The 12940-nt window shown below is 42.8% G+C and overlaps 1 protein-coding gene across 4 annotated transcripts in view; it reads left to right on the top strand.

The window, feature by feature from the left end:
- Positions 1 to 12940, top strand: part of ACAP2 (ArfGAP with coiled-coil, ankyrin repeat and PH domains 2) — a 140276-nt gene that overhangs the window by 60449 nt on the left and 66887 nt on the right. For all 4 annotated transcript variants that reach the window (XM_074190584.1, XM_074190583.1, XM_074190585.1 and 1 more), the window contains exons 3-4: positions 5506 to 5625; positions 6511 to 6564. In XM_074190584.1, the coding sequence (XP_074046685.1) occupies positions 5506 to 5625; positions 6511 to 6564 (174 nt within the window). The remainder of the gene's footprint in view (positions 1 to 5505; positions 5626 to 6510; positions 6565 to 12940) is intronic.

The raw sequence follows: 12940 nt of genomic DNA on the forward strand, positions 1-12940 counted from the left end.
TTGATGTACTGATATGGAGACGTCAGAGGCTTGGGAATGAGTTTCTGTGTGACTTCCCATTATGTTGTAGCTAATTTTCGATGGTTTCTACCTCAGTAGGTATATGTCTAGAGGGAATTTTTCCCTGTCTAACTTTTTGGTGTCTCCTTTTGATTGGAAGTATAAGATATTGGGCAAACGTCCTTTTTCTTCTTTTAAAAACTGCATATTTTCTTTTAAAAACCCTCAAAAAGGGGCAGCTAGGTGGTACAGGGGGCAGCTAGGTGGCACAGTGGATAAAGTACTGGCCCTGGAGTCAGGAGTACCTGGGTTCAAATCCAGTCTCAGACACTTAATAATTACCTAGCTGTGTGGCCTTGGACAAGCCACTTAACCCCATTTGCCTTGCAAAAACCTAAAAAATTAAAAAAAAATAAAAATAGACATTACATTCACATAATAATAAGTGGTTCAGATATAGTTGAGGAACTCTTGTTCCCAGTATCTATAACAAAAACAGTAATATAGATGTTTGTACATAGCTATCTTTTCCCCTTTATTTGTTTGCCTCTTTGGGTTGAATGCTAAAAAACAGTTATCAGGGCAAGGGGAAGGGGATGATGATGATGATGATGATGATGATGATGATGATGATGATGGTTATTATCGTAGCTAATGTGGGTCACCTACTGTGGGTCAGATCCTGTGTGAGGCACTTTATAAATATGATCTGATTGGATGCTCACAATAACTCTTTGCTGGGGAGATGCTGTGGTGATCCTCATTTTATACTTGAGGAAACTGAAACAAATAACAATTAAATGGCTTGTCCATGATTATGCAGCACCTAGCTGCCTCTGTTAATGAGTCTCCTTCTAAATTACTTTACAGAATGATTGGACCAGTTCACAGTTCTATTAACAATGCATCAGTGTGCCTTTCTTCCCACAACCCCTCCACCCATTGTCATTCATCTTTTCTGCTCAGCTTTGTGAATTTGATGATTTTCAGATGGAATCTCAGTTATTTTAATTGGTATTTGTTCCATTATTAATGATTTGGAGAGTTTTTGCCCATATATCCTTTGATTGTTTGGATTTCTTCTCTTGAGAATTTAATATCTTGTGACTATCTGTTTGACAGTGGTTCTTGTTCTTTTTTTACATGTAGCAGTTCCCTACACAGAATTGGCTGTTAGCTCATTTCTAACTTCAAAGGTTTTTTTCCTCCAATTAACTCTTTGCCTTTCAGTTTTGCCTTTATTGGCCTTGTGCTTTCAATTTTATTTTTTAAAAATATTTTATTTTATTTTTTTAATTCTCATTTTGTACAAATTTTTTTTTACATTAATAAAATATTCTTGTTTAAGAGTAAACAAAATACCCCTCCCTCCCATGAATATAGACTTGCTTGGGTGGTAAAGGGGAGAGAAAAAAAATTAAAATAAAAAAAATAATAGTAATAATTGTAGGTATGGCCAGGTGGCGCAATGGACAAAGCACCAGCCCTGGAGCCATGAGCACCCAGGCCCACATCCAGTCCCATAGACCTAACAATCACCCAGCCGTGTGACATGCAAGCCATCCGATCCCCACTGCCCTGCAAAAACCAAAAAGAAGGGGGAAAAAAAGACCCAGAATAAAATAAAATAGTAATCATAGTAAGGGTGGCTGGGTGGCAGACAGAGCATTGGCCCCTGAGCCAGGAGCACCTGGGTCCAAATCCAGCCCCAGACACCCAAAGATCACCCTGCTATGTGGCCCCAGGAAGGCCACCCAGCCCCATTTGCCCTGCACCCTCCCCCAAATAATAATAGTAAAAAATGTGCTTCAGTCTTTGTTCCAACATCAACAACTCTGTCATGGGTGGATCACATTCTTTATGGTAAGTCCATCGCAAAAGTTGCTTCCATATTTTTCCAACGTTGCCATTGCTGATCGCAACTCCCTCCTTTCTTATTTCTCCACTACCATGTACTCTATTTTCTCTCTCCTTTCACTCTGACTCTGCTGTAGGGTCACTGAGTGGCGCAGCAGACAGATCCCTGGTCCTGGGGCCAAGAAGCCCTGAGCCCCTATACCACCCCTTAGGCCCAGAATCCACCTGGCCCTGTGGTCCTGGGCAGGCCTTCCAATCCCAGCCCCTTGCAAGAAGTAAAAAAGAAAATGTGTTATATCTGACCACTCTCCCCCCATGGTCCATCCTGTCCTCCTTTATTCACATCCCCACCCCTTCCCCCTGCTCCCCCCTCCTTCTTACTCCAGATGCCTATACCCCATTGAGTATATATGCTGTTTCCTCTCCTAGTCACCTCTGATGAGAGCAAAGATTCCCTCATTCCCCCTTGCCTCCCCCCTTCCGTATCATTTCAATAGCTCATTGTAATAAAAAAATCTTATTATATGAAATATCTTGGCCTATTCCCCTTCTGCTTTTTCTTTCTCCCATTACATTTCCCTTTTTTTCCTATTGACTCCATTTTTACACCATATTTTTTCTTTGAATTCAGCTTTCTCCTGTGCTTCAACTATAAAAGCTCCCTCTACCTGCTGTATTAACTGAGAAGGTTCATATGAGTTTATGAGTGTCATTTTTCTATGCAGGAATACATGCAGTTCATCATCATTAAGTCCTTCATATTTTCCCCCTCTCCTCCAATCTCCATGCTTCACCTGAGTCCTGTATCTGAAGATCAAACCTTCTGTTCAGCTCTGGCCATTCCAAAAGGAACCTTTGAAATTCCCCTGGTTCATTGAAAGTCCATCTTTTTCCCTGGAAAAAGACATTCAGCCTTGCTGGGTAGTTCATTCTTGGCTGCATTCTAAGCTCTTTTGCCTTCCGGTATATTATATTCCAAGTCCTACGAGCTTCCAATGTAGTTGCTGCTAAGTCCTGTGTGATCCTGATTGCAGCTCCACAGTATTTGAATTGTGTCCTTCTGGCTGCTTGTAATATTTTCTCTTTGACTTGGCAGTTCTGGAACTTGGCTATAATATTCCTAGGGGTTGGTTTTTTGGGATCTCTTTCTCTGGGGGATCGGTGGATTCTCTCCATTTCTATTTTGCCCTCTGCTTCTAGAACATCAGGGCAATTTTCGTGTAGTAATTCTTTGAAAATGATGTCAAGGCTCTTTTCCTGATCATGACTTTCAGGTATTCCAATAATTTTTAAATTATCTTTTCTAAGTCTGTTTTCCATATCAGTTGTTTTTTTCAATGAGATATTTCACATTTTCTTCTAATTTTTCATTTCTTTGGTTTTGAAGTATTGATTCCTGCTTTCTGGTAAATTCATCAATCTCCCTGAATTCTATTCTTTATCTGAAGGATTTGTTCTCCTCAGAGAGTTTTCTTTTTTTCCATCTGTCCAATTTTGCTTTTTAAGGCATTCTTCTCCTCAATAACTTTTTGAACTGTTTTATCCATTTGACCTAAGCTGGTTTTTAACATGCTATTTTCTTCAGCATTTTTTTGGATTTCCTTGACTAAGCTGCTGACTTCATTTTCATGTTTTTCCTGCATCTCCTTTCTTTTCCCAGTTTTTCTTCCAACTCCCTCATTTGATTTTCAAAGTCTTTTTTGAGCTCTATCATAGCCTGAGCCCAATTTCTGTTTTTCTTGGAGTTTTTAGATGCAGGAGCTTGTGCTTCCTCATCTTCAGACTGAGCATTTTGAGCCTTCTTGGGCTCATTTGCAAAATATTTCTCAATGGTCTTCCTCTTATTTCTTTGCTTGCTCATTTTCCCAGCCTGGGGCTGGTTTTGGGGTGCTTCCTGAGCTTTTGGGACACTCCCACAGGGGTCTCAGTGTGTGAAGCTCTGTCCTCCCTCCTGGTCTGTGAATGACCATAAGCGCCCCCCTCTGCCACGGGGCTGAGGTGGGGGGGGGCTCCCTGATGTTCTATGGGGGGGCCTAGACTGTGATCAGGATCTGAATGCAGTCAGAACCCCAGCGTCCTGTTCCAGGGGCAGAGGACAGAGCTCTGCAGTCTCTCTTCGCTCCCCTCCCTTAGCAAAATGGGCTCATGCCCTGGGGGTTCCTGCTTACCAGCTCTGCCTGCTTCTGTTTCTGGTTCTGGGCTGCCGAAAGACCAATTTACTGGCTGTGTGCCCTGAGGGCTGGGCTCCACGTGCTCGCTCTGGCAGAGGTCCCCTGCTGTTCCCCCACTTTGTGCCCGGTGCTCCCCGGGGTGCAACTCAGGAGACTCCCCCGCTGCTGTGAGCTGAGGCTCCCAGCGCCCTGGGGCTGCCTCCGGGAGGCTGAAGTTCTTCCGCTCTGGTGGGCCACCCCTCTGGCAGGCCACCCCTCCGACCCTGGGGAGCAGAGCCTTTCTGTTCTTTTCCAGGTTACCTTGAGTAGGAGAACTGCCTCAATGGATCCCTTTGTGGGTTCTGTCTCTCGATAGTTTAGTTAGAGTCCTTAGTTTCAAGTTTTATCACAGAGCACCTAAGACTGGATCACTTCTTGTTGCCATCTTGGCTCCGCCCCCCCACTTTCAATTTTATATAATTAAAATTGTGCATTTTATCTCCTGTGAGGAATACTTGCTTTCCCTTGGTTGGTCAAACATTGTTCCTCTAAACATGGCTGCGAAAAGGCATCTTCTCTAACTTGTTGGGGATGTGACCCTCTCTCTAGCTCTCACATCCATTTAAATGACTTACCCAGGGTCTCACACAACTAGTATCTGTTAAGTGTCAAGAATCTGAGACCAGATTTGAACTTAGCTTATTTTGACACCAGGGTTGGTACTGTATCCACTGGACCATCCAACTGCCCTGACTGCCTTGCATCCAGGGCCATCTGCAGTCGTCCTGATTCATATCTGACCATTGGACCCAGATGGCTCTGGAGCAGGAAGTGAGACGGGTGATGTAGGCTGCCCCGCCCCCCCCACTCCAGTCCAATTCCTGTACTTGTCATGACATCACCTCTGTGATGTCATGGTCTTCTTTGAGAATGAAGGACAAAGCATCATCATCCATTTGGAGCTCACCAAGGTGATAATGTGAGATATTAATTCAACTGTAATTTCTTCCAGACTGCTTTTCAGTTTTCCGAGGAGTGGATCTGGATCTTAGCCCAGTAATTGGGGCAGCCTGCTCACTTCTCCTTCAGAAACTCTTGCCTCTGATCATTTGCCATAGGTGCCTCCAAAGTCTTTAGTTTCCTTATCTGTGACTTCTGGATGTTAGCACAGCTTTGCTGTCTCCTAGGTAGCATCTTTTGTGGCCATAGGGATTAGAAGGAAGTGAGTCGTAGTCAGCAGTTCTGAGAAGTCTTGGAGGTTTTCTGACTGGCCAGTTTGGGATCAACTCTTGGAACTTGGTTCATCTGAGCAGTTGTTGATCTCGTTCTTAACTGAACGAGTATGGGAGTGGGTTTGAAAGGGGCTCTAGCAAAGTTAGTTTGGGAGAACTGGAACTGCTCATTTTGTATATTGAAGGGATGACATCAAATGAGCTTTTGTGTACAAAAAAGATGTTCAAATTACATTATGTAAAGAGACATTGTCCTATTTTTTCAGCTTGTGAAACTTTGCATTGCGATGATTGATACTGGAAAAGCCTTTTGTGTCGCAAATAAGCAATTTGTGAATGGAATTCGAGATTTGGCACAATATTCTAATAAAGATGCAGTGGTAGAGGTGAGTATTAAACTAAAGATCATTAGGCAAAAAGTGTTTTAACATGCAGTGGGAGATTTCAGAAATCAAGAAACCAAGGGTGGGTTACCCCCCTTGTGGCCCTTCTCCATAGTCATGCTGCCATAGAACTAGACACAGAGATGGGATGGCCCCAGGCCCCAGAGGCATTGTCTCTGTCATTCTTCTCTCCATTTTACATGTGAGGAAACTCAGAGAGTCTCATGTCACTGTCCAGAATATTTTTCAGTGATCAGACTTTGAATCCATGTCTCCAATTCCCTGGCAAGCATTTGGGTAATTTTGTAGCTTTCTCACCTGCGGAAACAGGGATGAAATGGATGAGATCATAGATGGCCATATAATCCAGGCAAATGTGCCTGGCTAAATAAGTCAGCCCGAACTTTACCGAGTCTGTTACCAATTTCCTTTCAGTTCAGTCTCCTAAAGGTTGAGGGTGTTTGTAAATTGAGGACTTTCCTCTGCAGAGTTGTGGAGGTCAGAACTTAAGATGGCTCCACATAAGCCTCACTCACTGTCTTAGTGGCCAGACTGCATGTTTAGATGCCCTTACAGCATTCTGGGCTTATAGATTGATTCTTCTGTTTTCCAGAGTCACATTCTCAATACCTCGTGAGTCGTTGGGAGCACTCTCCTTTGGCGATCAGTAGCAATGTGTTCACTTCTACAAAACTTTGCTCAGCTGAGCCACAAATGTCTGTGGTCTCAGTTTTAGTTTTTAAGGATTAAAAAAGGAAATACTATTTCTTAAATAAAATCAAACCAAGTGCTTAGCCTAGTGTAGAATTGATATTTTATAAATGCTTATTGCCTTTGCCTTCACTTTGCTTAATGACCAGATTTTATCTTGATTTCTTTCTTTTGCAGACAAGTTTGACCAAATTTTCTGAAAGTCTTCAGGAAATGATCAATTTTCACACGGTGAGTGTTGCTAGTAATCAGGGCATGAATAACTATGAGCAATATTTTCTTAAAAATTCCTTAATGGTGTCCATAGTTCTGCAGTAATTTGAGAGGACAAAGTTTGAATTCTCTGGCCTTGAATACCATTCACTGACCGACTGCTGATGGTATGTTAGGGTTGGTCACAGACCTCATTTGTTCCTCTCACTTTTTGAATTTTGGTTCTCTTAGAATTACTTGGAAATGGAGCAAGTTGGAGATGGGGGTGAGGGAACACACTCACGAAATAATTCTTTGAAACTTGTTGGCTTTGAAGAATTTTTGTTTGTTTGTTTAAGATTTTATTTATTTTGAGTTTTACAATTTTTCCCAATCTTCCTTCCCTCCCCCCACTCCCCACAGAAGGCAGTCTGTTAGTCTTCACAGTGTTTCCATGGTATACATTGATCTAAGTTGAATGTGATGAAAGTGAAATCATATCCTTAAGGAAGAAAAATTAAGTATAAGAGATAATAATTACATAGTAAGATAACGGGTTTTTTCCCCCCTAAATTAAAGTAATAGTCTTTGGTCTTTGTTCAAGCTCCACGGTTCTTTATCTGGATACAGATGGTATTCTCTATTTCAGACAGGCCCAAATTGTCCCTGATTGTTGCACTGATGGAATGAGCAAGTTCATCAGGATTGATCATTGCCCCCATGTTGCTGTTAGGGTGTACAGTGTTTTTCTGATTCTGCTTATCTCACTCAGCATCAGTTCATGCAAATCCCTCCAGGCTTCCCTGAATTCCCTTCCCTTCTGGTTTCTAATAGAAGCATAGTGTTCCATGACATACATATACCACAGTTTGTTAAGCCAATTGAAGGATATTCACTTAATTTCCAATTCTTTGCCACCACAAACAGGGCCACTATGAATATTTTTGTACAAGTGATGTTTTTACCCTTTTTCATCATCTCTTCAGGGTATAGACTCAGTAGTGGTATTGTTGGATCAAAGGGTTGAAGAATTTTTCTTTTGAAAAGTAATATTTTTATAATTTTTGTCTATAAAATCTCTTTGTGAATTGCTTCAAGGTACTTTAGGATGGAAGGGCATTTATTGCCCCAGAAATAATGCAAAAATAAAGACAGTTAGGGCAGTTAGGTGGCATAGTGGATAGAGCACTGGCCCTGGTGTCAGGAGAACCTGAGTTCAAATCAGGACTCAGACACTTAATAATTACCTAGCTGTGTGACCTTGGCAAAGTCACTTAACTTCACTGCTTTGCAAAAAGAAAAAACAAAGAAAATTAAATCTCTACATGTAAAATTTGACACTCAAAAGTTTTTTAAAATGTAAGTTATTGGGGGGGCGGAGCCAAGATGGAGACAAGAGAGGATGTCTCTTAGGTGCTCTCTCATAAAACTTATAAACTAAGGACTCTAACTAAATTTTTGAGAGACAGAACCCACAGAGGGACGCAGTGAGGCAATTCTCCAACCCAAGGTAACCTGGAAAAGAGCGGAAAGGCTCTGCTCCCCAGGGTTGGAGGGGTGGCCCAGCAGAGCGAAGGAACTTCAGCCTCCCAGAGGCAGCCCCAGGGCACTGGGAAGTTTCCTGACCTATGCCCCGGGGAGTACCGGGCACAACTTGGGGGAACAGCGGGGGGACCTCTGCCAGAGCCAGCACGTGAAGCCCAGCTCTCAGGGCACACTGGAGCAGTGTGGTCGGGGCAGCCCAAATCCAGGAACAGGAAGCAGAAGCCAGTAAGCAGGAGCCCCCAGGGCATGAGTGCAGAGCCTAGGGAGGGAGCAGAGAGAGACTGCCTAGCTCTGTCCTCTGTCCCTAGAACAGGACTCTGGGGCTCTGACCACATTCAGATCCTGATTGCAGTCTAGGCCCCCCCATAGAACAGCAGGCCCCCCCCCACCTCAGCCCTGTGGCAGAGGGGGGCACTTATGGTCATTCACAGACCAGGAGGGAGGACAGAGCCTCACACCCTGAGATCCTTGTGGGGGTGTCCCAAAGGCTCAGGAAGCACCCCAAAACCAGGCTCAGGCTGGGAAAATGAGTAAGCAGAGGGAAAAAAGTGGAACATCACTGAGAAGTACATTGTATGTGATCCTAAGAAGGATCAAAACACTCAATCTGAAGATGAGGAAGTCCAAGCTCTTGCATCTAAAGACTCCAAGAAAAACAGAAATTGGGCTCAGGCTATGACAGAGCTCTAAAATGACTTTGAAAATCAAGTGAGGGAGATAGAAGAAAAACTGGAAAAAGACATGAGAGAGATGCAGGAAAGACATGAAAACGAAGTTAGCAGCTTAGTCAAGGAGATCCAAAAAAATGCAGAAGAAAATAGCACGCTAAAAACCACCATAAGTCAAATGGATAAAACAGTTCAAAAAGTTGTTGAAGAGAAGAATGCTTTAAAAAGCAAAACTGACCAGATGGAAAAAGAGATAAGAAAACTCTCTGAGGAAAACAAATCCTTCAGACAAAGAATAGAACTCAGGGAGATTGATGAATTTACGAGAAATAAGGACTCATTGCTTCAAAACCATAAAAAAGTAAAATTAGAAGAAAATGTGAAACATCTCATTGAAAAGACAACTGATATGGAAAACAGATTTAGGAAAGATAATTTAAAAACTATTGGAATACCTGAAAGTCATGATCAGGAAAAGAGCCTTGACATCATTTTCAAAGTATTGCTACAGGAGAATTGCCCTGATATCCTAGAAGCAGAGGGCATAAATAGAAATGGAGAGAATCCACCTATCCCTCCCTGAGAATGAGATCCCCAAAAACCAACCCCAAGGAATATTATAGCCAAATTCCTTAACTCCAAAGTCAAAGAGAAAATATTACAAGCAGCCAGAAGGACACAATTCAAATACTGTGGAGCTGCAATCAGGATCTCATAAGACCTAGCAGCAACTACATTAAAAGCTCGTAGGGCTTGGAGTATAATATACCAGAAGGCAAAAGAGCTTAGAATGCAACCAAGAATGAACTACCCAGCAAAACTGAATGTCCTCTTCCAGGGAAAAAGATGGACTTTCAATGAACCAGGGGAATTTCAAATGTTTCTGTTAGAATGGCCAGAGCTGAACAGAAGGTTTGATCTTCAAATACAGGACTCAGGCGAAGCATAGAGATTGGAGGAAAAGGGGAAAATATGAGGGACTTAATGATGATGAACTACATGTATTCCTGTATAGAAAAATGACACCGATAATACTCATATGAACCTTGTCAATTAACAGAGCAGATAGAAGGAGCTTTTATAGATGAAGCACAAGAGAAAGCTGAATTTGAAGATAAAATATGGTGTAAAAATGGAGTCAATAGAAAAAAGGGAAATGTAATGGGAGAAAGAAAAAGGGGGGGGGAATAGGCCAAGATATTTCATATAATAAGATTTTTCTTTATTACAATGAGCTATTGCAATGATATGGAAGGGGGGAAGGCAAGGGGGAATGAGGGAATCTTCACTCTCATCAGAGGTGACTAGGAGAAGAAACAGCATATATACTCAATGGGGTATAGGCATCTGGAGTAAGAAGGAGGGGACGGGGGGAAGGGGTGGGAGTGTGAATGAAGGAGAAGATGGGCCATGGGGGGAGAGTGGTTAGATATAACACATTTTCTTTTTTACTTCTTGCAAGGGGCTGGGATTGGATGGCCTGTCTGGGACCATAGGGCCAGGTGGATGCTGGGCCTAAGGGGTGGTATGGGGGCTCAGGGCTTCTTGGCCCCAGGACCAGGAATCTGTCTGCTGTGCCACTCAGCTACCCTACAGCAGAGTCAGAGTAAAAGGAGAGAGAAAATATAGTACATGGTAGTGAAGAAATACAAAAGGAGGGAGTTGCGATCAGCAATGGCAACATTGGAAAAATATGGAAGCAACTTTTGTGATGGACTTAACATAAAGAATGTGATCCAAAAAAAAAAAGAATGTGATCCACCCGCGACAGAGCTGATGGTGTTGGAACACAGACTGAAGCACATTTTTTATTATTATTTTGGAGGCGGTGCAGGGCAAATGGGGCTGGGTGGCCTTCCTGGGGCCACATAGCAGGGTGATCGTTGGGTGTCAGAGGCCAGATTTGGACCTGGGTGCTCCTGGCTCAAGGGCCAATGCTCTATCCACCACCCAGCTGTCCCTACTATTATTACTATTTCATTTTGGGTCTTGTTTTCTCTTTTTTTTTTTTTTTTTTTTTTGGTTTTTGCAGGGCAGTGGGGTTGGGGTGGCTTGCATGTCACACAGCTGGGTGATTGTTGGGTGTACGAGGCCGGATATGGGCTCGGGTGCTCCTGGCTCCAGGGCTGGTGCTCCGTCAAATACGCCACCTGGCCATACCTACAATTAGTAATAATTTTTAATTTTAATTTAAATTTTTTTCTCTTCCCTTTATCGTTCAAGCAAGTCAATATTTTTTTGGGGAGGGGGTATTGTGTTTACTCTTAAACAAGAATATTTTATTAATGTATAAAAAATTATTTGTACAAAATGAGAATAAATAAATAAATTAAAAAATGTAAGTTATTCATTGGTCAAGTTTTTTCAATTTTTACTTAAATACTAAACTACCATATCTGTCATTTAAATAAATTTCCTTTGTTTATTCCTAGTAAGGTCAGTGAATATAAATAACTTCTGTTTTGCCAAATGTTAAATGATCATTTTGATTTTTTTCCTCCTAAAAATTTATTGAATTTTATTTTCTTAACGCTTTTTAGTCAGAATCTCAGGAAATAAATTGCTTGTTAACATTTTCATTTTGGGGACCATTTCTATCTGATTCAAGTAGCCTGCTTTTTCTTTTTTGGGGGAACATTTATCTTATAGGCTATATCCTGGGTGCTTTTTTCTTCCTTCTCCACCCAGAGCTGATCTAGTACATCACATTCTAGACTTGGAGTCAGGAAGACCTGAGGTCAGATCTGGCTGCTGTGACCCTGGGATTAGGTTTTCTGTCTCAGTTTCCCTTGTCTGTTAAATGAAGGTCATAGACAATACTTAATCTTAAGCCTCTGGGTTTTTTCCCTGTCCTTTTTTTTATTATAATTTTTTTTGATTTTTGCAAGGCAAATGGGGTTAAGTGGCTTGCCCAAGGCCCCACAGCTAGGCAGTTATTAAGTGTCTGAGGCTGGATTTGGACTCAGGTCCCCCTGACTCCAGGGCCAGTGCTTTATCCACTGCACCACCTAGCCTCCCCTCCCTGTCCTTTTTATATGAAAATGTTTGATAATATTTGTCAAGGGCATAATAACGTTTTTTATTTAAAAAAAACTTTTTAAAACACTTGACTTAGAATCAGCTACCAAGCATCTCTTCGTGTGGGAGAGAGAGAGAGAGAGAGAGAGAGAGAGAGAGAGAGAGAGAGAGAGAGAGAGAGAGAGAAAGAGAGAGAGAAGAGACGAGACACAAGGCAATCTCAGAGGGAGCAGTCTTGTAGGTGATGGTGGGGACCTGGAATTTGGGCTACACCTTGAAAGGAAGCCAGAGGGAAAGCATTGGAGGAGTGGGAGGCAGCCAGGGAAAAGACCCATCCCCAGGAGACTGAGAGCATCCAGAAAGGCTGCTATGGCTCGGCTGTAATGGACCCCAACCAGAAAGGTAAGAAGGAGGGGACCTAGAAAGGTTGAATGCCAGCAGGCTCCCAGAGAATCACTGGAGTCTGACCTGTGCTCAAGGAAAGTTCTTTTGGTGCCCAAGCAGAGGAGAGACGGGACAGTGAGCTCTATGAAGGAATGATGGCAGGAGTCCAGGGGATGAGGTGCTGCCCCAAGCCAAGATGCTGATTGGAAGGGACAATGAGGAATGACAAGACTTTGCAGCAGATTGTATCTTTGGAAGGAGCTGTGGAGAGAATCAAGATTGAGCCTGAGGGTTTGAACCTGGGCTTTTGGGTGCTTGATCGTGTCTTCAGTAGTAGCTGGGAAGATGGGAAGAGGAGAAAGTTTGCTGGAAAAGTTGAAGAGTTCTGCTTTCGACAGGTGAAGTTTGCCTATGGGACATCTAGTTTGAGATGTGAGGCTGAGGCTTGGGGCTGCTTCCATGCACCTGAGAGTCATTTCTGTAGAGGTGATAACTGACCATTTGAGAGCCAATGAGCTGAGCAGTAGGTGGAAACTTGGGCACCCCTCTGAGTGAGGGACCTGGACAAAGTTCCAGCAAGGAGCCCAAGAAGAGAGGAGAACAGTGAGAAATCAAGACCATGAAGACCTGGAGAGAGGTGGTGGCTCACCTGGGTCAGGTTGCAGAATTGTCAGGAAGGATAGGGGCTAAGATTTGGCAACTTTGGAGAGAGTAGTTTCAGTCAGTGATGAGGGGGAAAGCTCAGTTGTAGAGAATTTAGAATGAAGCCAGAGGAAAGGACTCAGAGGCACTGATTTAAA

This window comes from Macrotis lagotis, chromosome 6 (assembly GCF_037893015.1).
Source record: "Macrotis lagotis isolate mMagLag1 chromosome 6, bilby.v1.9.chrom.fasta, whole genome shotgun sequence".
Lineage (NCBI taxonomy): Eukaryota > Metazoa > Chordata > Mammalia > Peramelemorphia > Peramelidae > Macrotis > Macrotis lagotis.